The sequence below is a fragment of the Hippopotamus amphibius genome, chromosome 17 (assembly GCF_030028045.1).
Source record: "Hippopotamus amphibius kiboko isolate mHipAmp2 chromosome 17, mHipAmp2.hap2, whole genome shotgun sequence".
NCBI classification, from domain to species: Eukaryota; Metazoa; Chordata; class Mammalia; order Artiodactyla; family Hippopotamidae; genus Hippopotamus; species Hippopotamus amphibius.
In genome coordinates this window covers 58,905,114-58,919,981 of record NC_080202.1, presented here as the reverse complement: position 1 = coordinate 58,919,981, position 14,868 = coordinate 58,905,114, and the positions used below count along the sequence as shown (strand labels likewise).

At 52.5% G+C, this 14,868-nt stretch overlaps 1 protein-coding gene across 1 annotated transcript; it reads right to left on the bottom strand.

Annotated features, from left to right (window-relative positions):
- Nucleotides 1-314: 314 nt before the first annotated feature.
- On the bottom strand, nt 315-13,262 carry CPSF4L (cleavage and polyadenylation specific factor 4 like). The gene is made up of 8 exons (XM_057713878.1): nt 13,009-13,262; nt 12,551-12,601; nt 10,816-10,968; nt 5,155-5,250; nt 3,531-3,624; nt 1,788-1,865; nt 1,484-1,694; nt 315-368 (listed from the first exon to the last, which is right to left on the bottom strand). The coding sequence occupies exons 1-8, from the start codon at nt 13,109-13,111 to the stop codon at nt 315-317; spliced, it is 840 nt and encodes a 279-aa protein (XP_057569861.1). The 5' UTR covers nt 13,112-13,262.
- Between the last annotated feature and the right edge of the window lie 1,606 nt (nt 13,263-14,868).

Sequence of the window (14,868 nt, the reverse complement as noted above, 5' to 3'; positions counted from 1 at the left end):
CCTCTCCCAAGCGTAGGGGGCCCAGGCCCGCCGCACACCATGTATTGTCCCTCTTTCCTCCCTGCCTCCGAGAGGCTCGGCCTTGCGTCCCTGCCCCTCTGCCCATGGATTCAGTTGCATGGGGGTTTTGACTGAGACTGTGACACAGACCACACAGCATTCCTTGTCCCATGTCACTTCCTTACCTCCCTGGTACCACCTACCTCCTGGTAATCCCTCACAGAAGGCATGCACAGAATCTAGCCTTACGTTTAAGGCAGCCGTACAGGGAAGCAGCTGTCGTGCTGAAGAAACCACTCAATTTAATTGCCAGTTTACAGCAGCCGAGGCCCTGTGCACAGGAAGTGCCGCAGGGCACCCAGAACCGTCTGCGGCAGCACAGAGCTGAGCAGAGGACGGACTGTTTCCCATATACTCGAGCTCTTGGTTTTACATACATGTGCTCCCCGTTTTATGAATAATTTGTTCCTGCCACAGTCAGCCTGCCTCCAATCCTGCTGTATTTTTAGTAGCTCGTTCACTTACAGAAGAAGAGGAAATCGCAACGTGGCAGGCTGCCTCTTCACCTCCTTTCCTGGTTAGGCGGGCAGTGGGCTCGCTGGAACAGAGTCCCCTAGAATAGCCTTTGTGCATCTTCACTAGAAGGTCCTCCAGTTCCCCAGACCGACCTGGGGTCATCTCTTGGTAAGTCCTACCAGTTGACTCTTACTTGGCATAACGGCTGATTTTTCAACACTACAAAAGAAAAAGTGGTGTGACTTCTAGTAAATTCAAATCCTAAGAGAAAATCCTCAGTTGTCTGGGGCACCCTAGGGAATCGTTAGCTGGTTTTCTGAGGAAGTTGATGGATTTTGCTCATAAATGAAGCTCCATTTCTGGCCTGAAAAAGGCCTTGAGGTTCAAGCCCAGCATGGCTAACCCAAAGAACAGGGATGTGGATGCAAAAAGACCAGGAACGCCTCTGTCCCCCTCACCTCTCATCCTGACATCTTGTAGACTAGAAAAGGCAAAGGTCAGGACAGTTCAGAGGCCACCTGGTGAACTGATGACGTGATGATTTACTTCCTGAGAGCAACAAAGAAATCCAAGGTGTGCCATCCCCTTCCTTACCAAACGCCGCCCTACCACATCTTAACACCCTCATGTATAAATAACTCAAGGGATGGTTAAGCAGTGAAAACAGGGCATGAACGATGTTTTAAGTATCCGGTTGGCCAAAAAGTTCGTTTGGGGTTTTTAATGGAAAAACCCGAACGAACTTTTTGGCCAAGCCCATATTAGCCTTTCTTAAAGAAAGTCTTGTCTGGCAGGAGATGCAAATTAGGTTATTGAGATCTTACAGTTGGAGCCTTGGTTTACCAGCTAAATTCCTCTGTCCTCTTAATTCACACTCCTAAACCTCAGCCTGGTTTTCTTACCTGTTGCTAATCACCCCTCCCTCTGCCCTCAACAGAGCGGTAGCCCCAGCTCTGTCACCACTCACCCTGCAGCACGGGCCCTGCTCCAGTGCCCTGAGCCCCAGGCAGTAGGTGACCAGCGGCTCCTGTGACCTCATCTGAGGGTGAAGAAGCTGACCCTCTGTCGGGGAAGGGGGCTTGCCGGCTTCCCAGGCAGAAGCGGAAGGTGCTGAACCCGCTGGCTGGTGGACAAGCTGCAGATAAAGCAAAGCCAAGAGGAAGCACTGCACACTCCCTCTGTACACAGAGGGCAGGGGCTCTGGCCAGGTCGTCAGAGTGAAACCTGCTTATGAAATGCCTCCGTTGACAGCTTAATTGCCGAAAGCATACCTTTGGATGGAGGTGAGAACCGGGCGTGTGAACTCCCCCAGGATGACGGTGGCTTCCCACCCGCTATCAGCGATGCCGCTGGGAACCAGCAGGGGTCACCCCCTCCCTGGCCAGCGGCATCCCGGCCTAGCGCTGCGCTCAGACCCTAATTAACAAAAGCTCGGTGGCTCCCCCTGGCGTCCATGCTCCCACTTGGGCCTCTGTCAAGCTCAGCTTGCAGGCCAGCATCCAGTCGTCCTTTCTATAGAAGCCCAAACAGTAAATATTTTCGACTTTGCGGGCCATCTGGTCGCTGTTGCAGCTACTCAACTCTGCCATGGTAAGCGTGAGAACAGTCAGAGACAGTATTTAAATGATGAGCTTGGCCCTGTTCCAGTGAAACAATTTATGAGCCCTGGAATTTTCATTTCCACATGTCGCAAAATAGTACTTTAGAGTTTTTTTTTTTACAGCCTTTAAAAAGTCATCCTTAGGTCCCAGGCTGTATAGAAAGGGGCAAAGGGCCAGGTTTGGGCCAGGTTTGGCCCGGCAGGCTGTGGTTTGCTGACCAGGGATGGAGGCTCTCATATCAAGGCTTGGTATCAGTGGGAGGGGTGCCTGTTCCCACAGAGACCAGGCACAACCAGGATGGCCCTGATTCAGAACAACTCTGGTCCACAGTCCTCAGCTAGACCCCAGTTCTCTATTGGAAAAACACATGTGTGTTATCCAGCTAAGCAGGAGGAAAGGGACTTCCTAGGTGGCTCAGCAGTTAAGAATCTGCCTGCCAATGCAGGGGACATGGGTTTGATCCCTGCTCCAGGAAGATCCCACAAGCCCATGCGCTGCAACTATTGAGCCTGCACTCTAGAGCCCGTGTGCCACAACTACTGAAGCCCACATGCCTAGAGTCCTTGCTCCGCAACAAGAGAAGCCACCGCAATGAGGAGCCGTGCACCACAATGAAGAGTAGCCCTGCTCGCTGCAACTAGAGAAAGCCCATGCACAGCAACGAAGATCCAACCCAGCCAATAAATAAATAAGTTGGAAGAGGAAAGCCTCGGGGGCTGAGAAGCTTCCCGAAGCAGAGATGATGGAGGTCCGAGGGGGTCTGAGAGGAAAGACCCCATACATGTGCCTTTCCCAGCATCTGTACTCAGAGCAGACTGTGTGAGAGTGAGGGCATCTGGGAACAGTGCAGGGCTGGGGAGCGAGGGTTCCCCAGGGAACCGTGCAGTAAAGGAGTGAGCCGCGTCTACCCACCTCCTGCCTGTGCTCACCTTCAGGAAACTTGGGTTGAATAAAAGATTCATCTTGGGACTAAGGGAGGCATGGAGAGAGACAATTACAGCTGGGCTCTAATCACCCCCCCACCCCACCCACTGCCTGCTTATTAACATGCTCTACAACAGCCTGCTGCAGGTTTCCTGTCCTCAGAGCCCCTCAGGGAAGGAGCCTGCACCCCAGCCAGGGAGCCGGGGAGAATTGCAGAGGATGGGGGGTGGCGGGTAGGTGTCGAATATCTCCACTCCTATTTCTACAACAGTTTCATCCCAGCACAGAGATGCAGTAACAGGATGGGTTAGAGTCGGGTGCAGCCAACAGCACCAGGAAGGGTGGGTGTACGGTGAGTGACACACGGAGAACATCAAGGGTGGATGCCTGCTGGACACTTCACTCCCCACCTCGGGCCAGTGAAGGTACGGAAGGAGCTAGGTCTGAAAGCCAGAGAGTAGGCCCAGCACTCGGGGCAGTCACACTTACTGCGCAAATCGGCATTCGGGTCCCTCGGGGCAGAAGCCAGCTAAGTAGTTGATACACATTATCCTGTGGACGTGGCGGTATTTACATAGGGGACCTGCTGGGCAGAGAGAAAGCAGCCAGAAGGATCTTCTTTAGCAAGGAGGGGGGGAACGCACATGACAAAGCTTATCAGCAAAGGGATGGAGGTCACAGGCTCTCCACTTAGCAGGAGTGTAGAAATCTCCCTGTCCTTTGCCCGCTGCCCCAAAGCACCAACTTCCCAGCCACGTGACCAAGATGGGAAAGGGCACCTCAGAATGTGTGGGGGCAGGTGTCAGCCGGTCAGGCCTGAAACAGTAGCGTCGGAAGTGTCCCTAACACACTGCCTTGGAGGACTTACCTGGATGTGGGCTGTAAGGTGCTACCTTCTATTTATTTAACTGTAGAAGGTTCAACTGAGCAAAGGCCAACCAATCACACAGCCTACTAATCCTCCTTCAGCATCCCTCCCCTCTAGTCCTCCCCGAACCAGGGCTGCCAGGCACTCAGAACAACACACCTGAAGATATAAGGGAAGAAAAGGACACTGGTGTTCAGAGCATGGGGACTCTGATGGGGACCCTGGCTTCTGAGTTTGCGCAGGTAGGGATTGTGAAATGTACAAGGGTGAGTCAAACACCATCCACACTCCAGTTCTAGTAAAACTTCTGTTGGCCGAACTGTCTTATCAGTGCTTTTCGCTCAAGGCTACCGTCTCCCCAGTCACTGCTGTGCAGGTGTGAACGCGTCACATCAGTTCATCTGTAACTGCGGTGTGAGCAAGAATGGATGCCCCACTTGTGATGTGCACAAAAGAACAGTGTGCGGTGGTTCGTTTCCTGTGGTCTGAGGGTGGACATGTCCTCACACTTCTGTCCACACTGTTGACACTCTTACTAAAACTTCATTTTTCATCCTCCCTATAGTCCTGATCTTGCTCCATCGGACTTTCGCCTGTTTGGTCCCCTGAAAGCAGCCCTGTGAGGATGAAGATTCACTTCTAATGAAGAAGTGAGGACAGCGGTGCATTCCTGGCTCGCACCTCAGCCTAAAACATTTTTTAATGAGGGAATACAAAAGCTTGTTGACAGATGGGCAAAGTGTATTGAAAAGCAAGGAGATTATGTCGAAAAATGATGTATTTGTAATTTCTAAAAGTTAATTAAATTCTACAGCCAGAGTGCAAATAATTTCTGACTCACCCTCATATTGATGTGACACCCAGGTGCATAAAAGGAACAGACAAGTGTCTCCTATGGGCCAGGCCCGATGCCCAGGGCTGCTCAAGTGGTCTTACATACGTCCAGCCCAACAGCCCTCTGGGGGACCTGTTCCCCTTTTCATAAGTTTGGTCATTTAACGTCACACAGCCAATACGATCTGAAGCCACTGGGATCTGAACCAAGAAGCCCATCAAGTACCACAGAGGGTTTCCACTGGAGGGAGCCTGGGGGCTACAGAGAGGCCTGATGTCAGATTTCAACCCGGGGCAGATCCCAGGGGGCCGTGTCAGGAATGTGCATCCCTCCCCTACTGGAACCACCCCCAGTCATGCTTACCCATGTCCCCTAGAGCCCCTTTTGTCCCCTTTCTGTCAGGGCCTCACCATCCTTGCAGAAACCTTGGTCATACCACGGACAGTCCCGGGTCTTGAAGGCTGGCTTCACGTGGAGAAAGGAGCATTCCTTGTTGCTGCAATCACCTGAAAACCCCAGCGTTCTTTGTGCATAAGCAGGCCCATCTTTGCGGTCACTTCTGCCTTCCTGAACTAAGACTGGCCCTGCGCCTTGCGTATAAGCCATGTGCCCACCTTCTGGTGGTCAGCAGCTTTTTGAGGACAGCAAGATATTTCTAAACCTTCCTGCAACCTAAGACAAGCCATTCGTATTGGCTAAGCGGGGCTTCGGTGTGAACACACACATCTGGAAGAGTTGGGGCGGGGCCAGATGTTCAGAAGGAGGGACCAGAACTGAAGGTATTTAGAAGCTACTTGGGAGGAAGGAATGAGGGGAGATGGGGAGGGGGAGACCCAAAGCTAGCAGCTAAAGATCCAGGAAGACACAGACACTGCTTGGAAATGTTGCCATGCATGCAGTTAAAGCTTCATCTCTATGATGAAAACTGCATAGCTTCCAGAGCCTAGGGGTGCAGTTCTTTCTGGGGGAAATGCCAAGAAGAGCAGAGCACTGCTTCACAGTTGACACAGGGGTGAAGATACACGTGACCCAGAGGGACACCTGTAGTTTCACGAAACCTGTGCTGTAATCTGTCTGGGACTAAACCAAGACCCCTGGCTCCTAGGAGGAGTCAACCCTGTTTGCATAGACCACCAGGAGTTTGAGGAGGGAGTCTAAGCCCTCTTAGATTTCCCTTAGGGACGCAGGGGCTGTGAAGGAATCAAGGAGGAAGATTCAGCCCTTCTTTCACTTCATTCAAGTACAGAATTGGTGTTTCCAATCTCCTCCTCCTTAAAAGCATACAACTTAACAATGAAAGATTAGGAGGAGAAATTAAGGAAACAATCTCAATTACCATCAAATCAAAAAGAATAAAATACCTAGGAATAAACCTACCTAAGGAGGTAAAAGATCTGTACTCTGAAAACTATAAGACACTGATGAAAGAAATTGAAGGTGACACAAACAGATGGAAAGATATACTGTGTTCTTGGATTGGAAGAACTGATATTGTTAAAATGACTGTACTACCCAAGCAATCTACAGATTCAGTGCAATCCCTATCAAATTACCAATGACATTTTTTGCAGAAGTAGAACAAAAAAATTTTAAATTCGTATGGAAACACAAAAGACCCCAAATAGCCAAAGCAATCTTGAGAAAGAACAAGGAATCACGTTCCCTGACCTCAGACTATACTACAAAGCCACAGTCATCAAAACAGTATGGTTGGGGGGGCAGGGGGTGAAGGGGAAGCTGAGACGAAGTGAGAGAGTAGCACAGACATATATATACTACCAACTGTAAAATAGACAGCCAGTGGGAAGTTGTTGTATAACAAAGGGAGTTCAACTCGAGGATGGAAGATGCCTTAGAGGACTGGGACGGGGAGGGTGGGGGGGACTCGAGGGAGACTGGGGGGGGAGTCGAGGGAGGGAGGGAATATGGGGGGGTGTATAAAAACAGATGATTGAACTTGGTGTACCCCCAAAAAATAATAAATAAATAAAATTAAAAAAAAAAAAACAGTATGGTATTGGACTTCCTAGGTGGTGCAGTGGTTCCAAATCCATCTGCCAATGCAGGGGACATGGGTTTGAGCCCTGCCCCAGGAAGATACCACATGCTGCAGAGCAACTAAACCTGTGAGCCACAACTATTGAGCCCATGTGCCGCAACTACTGAAGCCCACGTGCCTAGAGCCCATGCTCCACAACGAGAGGCCACCACAATGAGGAGCCTGCACACCACAACAAGGAGTAGCCCCCGCTCACTGCAACTAGAGAAAGCCCGTCTGCAGCAATGAAGACCCAACACAGCCAATTAAATAAATTTGTTTATTTATTAAAAAAAGAAAAAACAGTACGGTACTGGTACAAAAACAAAAATACAGCTCAATGGAACAGGATAGAAAGCCCAGAAATAAACCCACACACCTATGGTCAATTAATCTACAACAAACAAGGCAAGAATATACAGTGGAGAAAAGAATCTTTTCACTAAGTGGTGCTGGGAAAACTGGACAGCTACATGTAAAAGAATGAAATCAGAACATTCTTGCCTGCTGCAACTAAGACCTGGTGCAGCCAAATAAATAAATATAAAAAATGAAAAAGAACATTCTCTAACATCATACACAGAAATAAGCTCAAAATGGATTAAAGACCTAAATGTAAGACCAGATATGATAAAACTCAGAAGAAAACACAGGCAGAACACTCTTTGACATCAATTGCAGCAATATCTTTTTGGATCCATCTCCTAGAGTAATGGAAATAAAAACAAAAATAAATGGGACCTAATGAACCTTTAAAGCTTTTGCACAGCAAAGGAAACCATAAAAAACTAAAAGACAACCTACCGAAAGGGAGAAAAAAATTTGCAAATGATGCGACCAACAAGGGATTAATCTCCAAAATATACAAACAGCTCATACAGCTCATTATCAAAAAAAAAAAAACAAACAACCCAATCCACAAATGGGCAGAAGACCTAAATAGACATTTCTCCAAAGAAGACATACAGATGACCAGTAGGCATGAAAAGATGCTCAACGTTGTTAATTATTAGGCAAATGCAAATCAAAACTACAATGAGGTACTACCTCACACTGGTCAGAACAGCCATCATCGAAGTCTACAAATAATAAATGTTGGAGAGGGTGTGGAAGGTACATTGGTGCAGCCACTACGGAGAGCACTATGGAGGTTCCTTAAAAAACTAAAAATAGAGCCACTATATGATCCTGCTATGCCACTCCTGGGCGTATATCCAGAGAAAACCATAATTTGAAAAGGCAAAATAGATAGTCAGTGGGAAGTTGTTGTATAACAAAGGGAGTCCAACTCGAGGATGGAAGATGCCTTAGAGGACTGGGGCGAGGGGGGGGACTCGGGGGGGGGGAGTCAAGGAAGGGAGGAAATATGGGGATATGTGTATAAAAACAAATGATTGAACTTGGTGTACCCCCCCCAAAAAAAAAGGCATATGCACCCCAGTGTTCACTGCAGCACTATTCACAACAGCCAGGACACAGGAGCAACCTAAACGTCCATCCACAGATGAATGCATAAAGAAGATGTGGCACATATATACAATGGAATGTTACTCAGCCATAAAAGAAGAATGAAATAATGCCATTTTGCAGCAACATGGATGGACCTAGAGATGATCATACTAAGTGAAGTAAGTCAGAAAGAGAAAGACAAATACATGATATCGCTTATATGTGGAATCTAAAAATATATATACAAATGAACTTATTTACAAAACAGAAATAGATTCAGAAACAGAGAAAACAAACTTATGGTTACCAAAGGGGAAAGGAAGGGAGGGATAAATTAAGAGTTTGGGATTAGCAGATATACACTACTTTATATAAAATAGATAAACAAGGACCTGCTGTACAGCACAAGGAACTCTACTCAATGTTTTGTAATAACCTATAATGGAAAATAATCTGAAAATATGTATACGTATATAACAGAATACATATTCTATACTATATATATAGAACTGAATCACCTTGCTGTACACCTGAAACAGAACATTGTAGATCAACTATACTTCAAAAAAAAAAATTGTCTATAACTTAGTGTTTTTCAGAGCCAAAAGAAATACCATAGTGTCAATTCCACTGGTTTCCAAGCGGCTCCAAAGAGACCTATTTTATACACTGGGCTTCTGCAAAGCAAGGTTTCACCTGAGCCTTGAAGAGTGCCACTGCTTCCCCAGAGTTTCCACCCCACTCTTTCCCAGTCCCCCAACTTCACAAGCGAGGACACCAGGGCTCAAAGAGGAGACACGTGTCCATTTCCACCCACTTCCTCACACTGACGAAGGATTTTCTTCCTGTAGTCGGTGTGCAGCCCTCGGTACAGTGCTAACTCTGGGCTGCATCCTTCTGAGGAATGGAAGTGACATCCCCCCGGGGCTGGTGAACGTGGGACAGAGGGAGATGGTGGGAAGTCCTCTGTACACGGGGCCGGCTGCGCGTTCCTGTCTCGACCGGCAGGTGGCACCCGCACACCACCCGCCAGTCTGCCTGTCAGAGCCGCCCGCCCAAGGTATCTTTACGACTGAGCACATCCAGGAGCAGGACCCCAGACCCCGGGCTTCCTAGCTCCTTTCAACTGCCTTTTCCCATTCCTACATCTGCCCAACAACATGTTTTAGGTAAAACAATTTACTGCCAATAAGAACTATAATTATACTTTGATATGAGAGCAAAAAACATGGGTTACGTATTGTAACCATTGGGGTTCCACGTCCGCCCCTCACAATGGGGATTATCTGAGAGCGGAGGGGAACCCGGTCCTGTTCCCATATCCACGCCAAGCATGGTCCCTGACCCCCAGAAAAAAACCAGCCAAGGTTTATCGAAAGAAAAAAGTGGCATTTTAAATTAAGAGTTTTAGCTGATGACCAAGGCGGACCAGGCTCCAGGTAAACTTTGTCCTTTCTTACAAGGGACACAGGCGGGCCGCTCTCCTAAATTGCCACGGCCAGGTCTCCAGTCCGAGGAGCAAGCAGGAAACAAAAATTGAGCCTGGGGGAAGCTCTTGCTGACCTTGAGCCGGGTCTGCCTTCTTCCTGGATATCCAGCCCCTCCCACCAATCAACACTAATGAGGAACAGCTGCCCGCAGGCCGCCCTTCCCTCCAGCCCGCCCCCCCGCAAAGTTTCAAAGTGGAGCCGCCTTGGTCACCTGGAGACTGCCCAGCTCTCCCTCCAAGCCCCCCTTCGGAATAGAGTTTGAAAACCACTGGACCAGATCATCTTCAAGGCTCCTTCCAGCTGTGAAAAGCACTGAACTGTAAACGTTTATTGAGAAAGCTAAGACCTGAAGCACATTCACAGATCCCCCATTCTTAAACGAGGCAGGAGGCAGGAACCGGCAGTGGCTTCCCCCCCTACGGAGCCCCCTCGGATGACAAAAGAAAGACTTGAATCAGAGGGAGGTGACCTGTGGGTCCGGACCTGACCACACGCGGTCCTTTCAGGGGCCGCACTCCTGAAGCTGGTGATCACCCGTTTACAGTGACCTTCTATTGCTAATCAGTGATGCTAGTTTTCTGCTTACGGAAGCTATGTAAAGTTTTCTTCTAAAAGAAGAGTTAAAAATAGCAAAACGGTTGAAAGAGGTGGCGATGGTGCGTGTCAATTGGGCAGGTGCTTTGTGGGGATGTGGAGCACTGGTGAAAGTGCCTGCTGTTTGGGAAACACTGGCTCCGACCCACCCCGGGGCCCGAGAGAGGGCCTTTTGGAGGCACGTTTCCAGACAGCCAGTCTGGGTGTGTGATTGGCCGGGACCAGGCAGGGAAACAATTCAGCCTTTGATTCCAGCCCCACCTTCCCCTTCCCTTGGGGACACGGGCTGTGTGTGCCTGAGCCTGGCGGGGGTGTGAGGCAGGGCTCAGAGGACAGTTCTGATTTTTCTAGAGGGTTGGACTAGCAGGCCCCCACGGCCAGGGCTGCCACCTGGGACACGTGAGGCCTCTTCTGGGGGCCCCTCCCAGACCTTCATCCCATCTCTCGCCCCCACTGCTACCCTCCGGGGTGGGGCAGCACCAGGAAGGGGCGTTACCCACCGAACTTGGAGTAGAAGTAGCACTCAGGCATCCTGGTGACGTCGTACTGGTGCAGGAACTTGCACTGGTCACCCTTCTTGCACAGCCCCCGGAGCCAGTGTTTACACACCACCATCTTCTCCCCTCGGTCATGCCGGCAGGGGCACAGCTTCCCTGGGGACACCAGAGCACCCAGCTGGGGGTCCTGCCCACCCAGAGCCTGGGCCCAGCTCATCCCTGGAAGGAAGTCCCACGGTCCCTTCGCCTGGACCCTCAGGGAGGCTAGAAATGGGGGCCAGAGATGGCTCAAGAGACAGCTTCAAGCCTTCTCTGCCTGGTGTGGTGCCCTGACCCCTCTCAAACCCTAGGAAGCCTCCAGGCTGTCAGGATACCTCCTGCAGCACCCTCCACACCCCTCCCCTCCAGCCTGAAGGGGGGTGCTCCTACCAGACAGCAGGGCCCTGGTTTCCAGCCGTGAGTCCCCACCTCCCACTCAGCCCAGCAAGGTCCCAGCGCAAAGTAAGACTCATTAAGGGCCTCTTGAATTCATGTCTTAAAAAAAACAAATGTTATGTTTCCTGATTCCGGAGATCTAAGGTGGTGACGTAAAAGCCAACTTTGTAACAATTCAGAAGGAAATGGAAATGTTAGATTTCACTCTTTGATGGTTTCACTCCTCTTCATTCAGGTGGTCTTGCCATGGGCAGGAAGGACACCCCTCAATTTCTAAGCAGGATCAGACTCCTGCTCGGAAACTTGCTGATAGAATTTCTGGGGTGCTGGGGAGGTGTTCTTTTTAAATAAACTACCCTCCAGCCCTGGCCATTGGCTTGCCTGGGTGTGACCTTCCAGACCGAAGAACAGTTTTATTTCTCTGCAAGAGGGTATCGCTGTGAACCACTGCTCTAGAGACTGGATGGATGGAGCTGAGGAGACAGGACCCCAGGAGGTGACACTAGTCCTGGTTTCACAAAGCCGGGAGTGACCGACAAGCTCATTTCCCTCCTCACCCCATCGTCCAGGGCTGCCCCAAACACTGGCAAGGCACCTGACAAAAATGGCCCTCAGGCCCACCTCCCTCCGCAGAATAGCTGCATTTGGGGAGAAGGGTTTGGAAGAGCGTTTTGTTTGGACTTTTTTTGGCGGCACCAAGTAGCATAAGGGATCTTTGTTCCCCAACTAGGGATCAAACCCAAGCTCCCTGCATTAGGAGCACGGAGTCTTAACCCCTGGGCCACCAGGAAAGTTGTATTGTTGAGCCACGTTAGGGTGGGGGAGAAATAAGGATGCTTGTTGTAGCATCTCAGAGACTGTGGCCAGAGCTTTCTTAGGACACAAGAAATGGATGGAAGGGCTGAGCAGGTCCCAAATGAATTCAGAGGACAAGAGTGGGGAGAAGAAACCACTGCCCTGCTGGGGGAAAATAAAGAAGTCGGGGGGTCTCCTGGGAGCGCACAGCTGACACCCACAAAAAATCCCACCCCCAGAAAGGCAGGAAGAAGGAGACGCCTCCTCCCAGGCAACCCTGCCTGCCCTGATCAATGCCGCTGAATTGGGTGAGTCCTAGGCAGTGGGGCAGGTAGGCACCCCACACTTGCCCTTTGCTACTTTCTCAAAGACTAAACTTTTGCCCCATCCCACCTTCCCCTCCCCAGGTGCAAATCCAACACCCTGTTCCAGGCCAAGCTGAACCCCGGGTGGCCTAGACAGCCCCAACCTGCACCCCCACCCCGCCCAGGCCCACCTGTGGACCGACCTTTCTCGCAGAGCCCTTTAGCGAAGAAGTTGCACACAGCTGAGCTTGACTCTGGACGGGGGAAAAAGGCAAAGGAGGAGGTAGCTTCCCGGAGGCTATGGCTGCAAGAGGGCCTTCACCCCCTCCCCCATCAGCGGGTCTCCCCTCCACCCGTCAAGGCTTGGCCCTTGCGATGCTGGCCTCGGGAACCAGCCTCCGGGCCGCTACACCCAAGCCCCTCCAACTGTGAAATGGAGGCGGGGTGGGGAGTCCTGGAGAGGATGTATGTGGGGAGGCCTGAGAAGTGAGGGGCTAAGCTGGGAACCCCGGACGGTGGGCCCAAGCCCCCTGCTCCTTCTCCCTGGCGAACAGCCGAGAGAAGGGGCCACCCATCAGGGAGCCAGCAGGTGGGCCTGTAGAGAAGGCCGGGGTTAAGGCTAGGAGGGAGGGGGGGTGCAGGGATCCCCGTCCTCACTCACTGTCCATGCCCTGGAAAGGCAGGAGTCCAGTGCCCTTTTGCATCCGTACATCCTTCTCGAAGGTGAAGGTGAGCTGCTCCAGCCCTGCAATGATCTCCTGCATCCTCTCTGTCCTGCTGGGCTGCTAGGAGTTGCTCAGGCCCCTGCAGGTGGGGCTGATATAGCTCATCAGAGGCCCTTAAAGGGCCGGGCTCTGATGCAGGCCCCTGTCACCGCTGCTGCCTGCCGAGCTGCACTCCCCAGGCACCGCTAGACCCCCACCCACCCGATGCAGGTGCAGACACCCCAGGGCCCCACACCCCCACTCCCCGTGCGCCCAAAGCCCCACATGCTGCTTCTCTCTGCATGTTCCCACACACGCACATGCAGACGTGATCAAACCTGTGTTCACACTTCTAATGTGACGACAGGGCCACAGGGGAGCCCTGAGGAGAGTTGCGCCAGCCAACCCCAGTGAGGCTGCTCTGATGCTCTGATTTGCCGGGGCTGGAGCTTGGGAGCCAGGGGGCCTGGGGGCGGGGGGAGGGGTGCAGAGGGAGGGAGCACCCCCCACCCCCACCCCGCCTCGCCACTTCCCTTCAATCACATCCCAGCCCACCCCTCCCTCTGGGGCTCCCGACACCCCTCCTCTGGCCCCAGCGACAGGCGGGAGTGAGCTCTTCCCGGGAGAGACGGGAACCCAGAGGAGTCGGAAACAGTCGGGTGAATAGCGCTTTGTGTGCCTCGCACACGATCCCGAGCTGGGCCGGGGTGGGGCTGGGAGGGCACCAACCAGAGGCCGCGGCCTCCCAGCCCGGATTCCACGGGCCACCCCGGCGCCGCCCGCCCCTGAGAAAGTGCTTTGTGAACGAAATCTCTATGCAAATGTTGTTGTGTTATTATTGCACCGCCCCTGCCCCCAGGGCTGGGGACGTCCGAAAAGGCTTTCAAAGGGGCCTCTGAGGGCCCTCACCAGGGCAGGCCTCCCCGTCCCCCTGCTGCGGCCCCCAACGGGCCTTCCCCGTCGACGGAGCTGAGGTTTCAGCGCCACGTGGGAGGGGATGCCCGCAGCCCACGCGCCCTCCTTCCTGGGCCCAGCAGGCCGAGGCGGGCCGCACCCCGCAGGCCCCGCGGCCCAGCCAGCAAGGGGGAGCCCACTGGCTTTTGTCTCCGCGTGGCTGCGGCTCCCCGGTTTGTCGTTCTTTTGAACCCTGACTCAGAGAGCAGCTGGAGAGAGAGAGACACCTGGAGCCCAGGTGGGGCCGGGAGGGGCAGGGAAGGGACCCGGAGTCTCCAGACGCCTGGGGCTCCCTCCAGCTGCACCCCAGGGAGGCAGAGGGGTGAGGCAGGGGCCACGGGAGGGCGGGCAGAGGGTCCCTGGGGTAGGCGGCCTTGCTTCTTTGCGGCCTGTTCATGGACATTGATCAATCTCCAAGCCACCTTCACCTGGGGACACAGGCTTGCGTCAGGCTCGCTCCCGCCAACCTGGCAGGGAGGCAGCCACGTGAGGACGCGGAGGCCCGGCAAGGCCAAGGGCACACGGTTGGGAAGGTGATAATGATGGAATTCAAATCCAAGTCTCTTGGTGATTTTCTTCCATAAACAGCACGGAGCATCTCTGTGCCGGGAACCGGGGGCCCCTTCACGGACGGCCCTGCCGAGCGGGGGGGACGTCCGCCAGCACAGTTCTGCCACCGGAGGTGTTGGTAGCAGAGCCACAGATGCCAAGAGGGGAGCTGGCTGTGCAGGGGCAGGGAGGGGTGGTGGGCGGGCTCTCAGAGGAGAGTCTGGTGCTGATGGGGGGCTTGGGGGGAGGGGAGAGTGTTCCAGAAGAGGGGCCAGCAGTAGGAAAGCACAGGGCCGGGAAGCAACACGGCAGCC

Excerpts from the sequence above, each read along its gene's own strand:
- CPSF4L (XM_057713878.1), bottom strand. The coding sequence starts at position 13,111 with ATGCAGGAGATCATTGCAGGGCTGGAGCAGCTCACCTTCACCTTCGAG. Across the intron at positions 10,969-12,550 it reads TAAAGGGCTCTGCGAGAAAG|GGAAGCTGTGCCCCTGCCGG; the intron begins GTCGGTCCACAG and ends TGGTGTCCCCAG. Across the intron at positions 1,866-3,530 it reads CCCGAATGCCGATTTGCGCA|CGGCATCGCTGATAGCGGGT; the intron begins GTAAGTGTGACT and ends GCTGGTTCCCAG.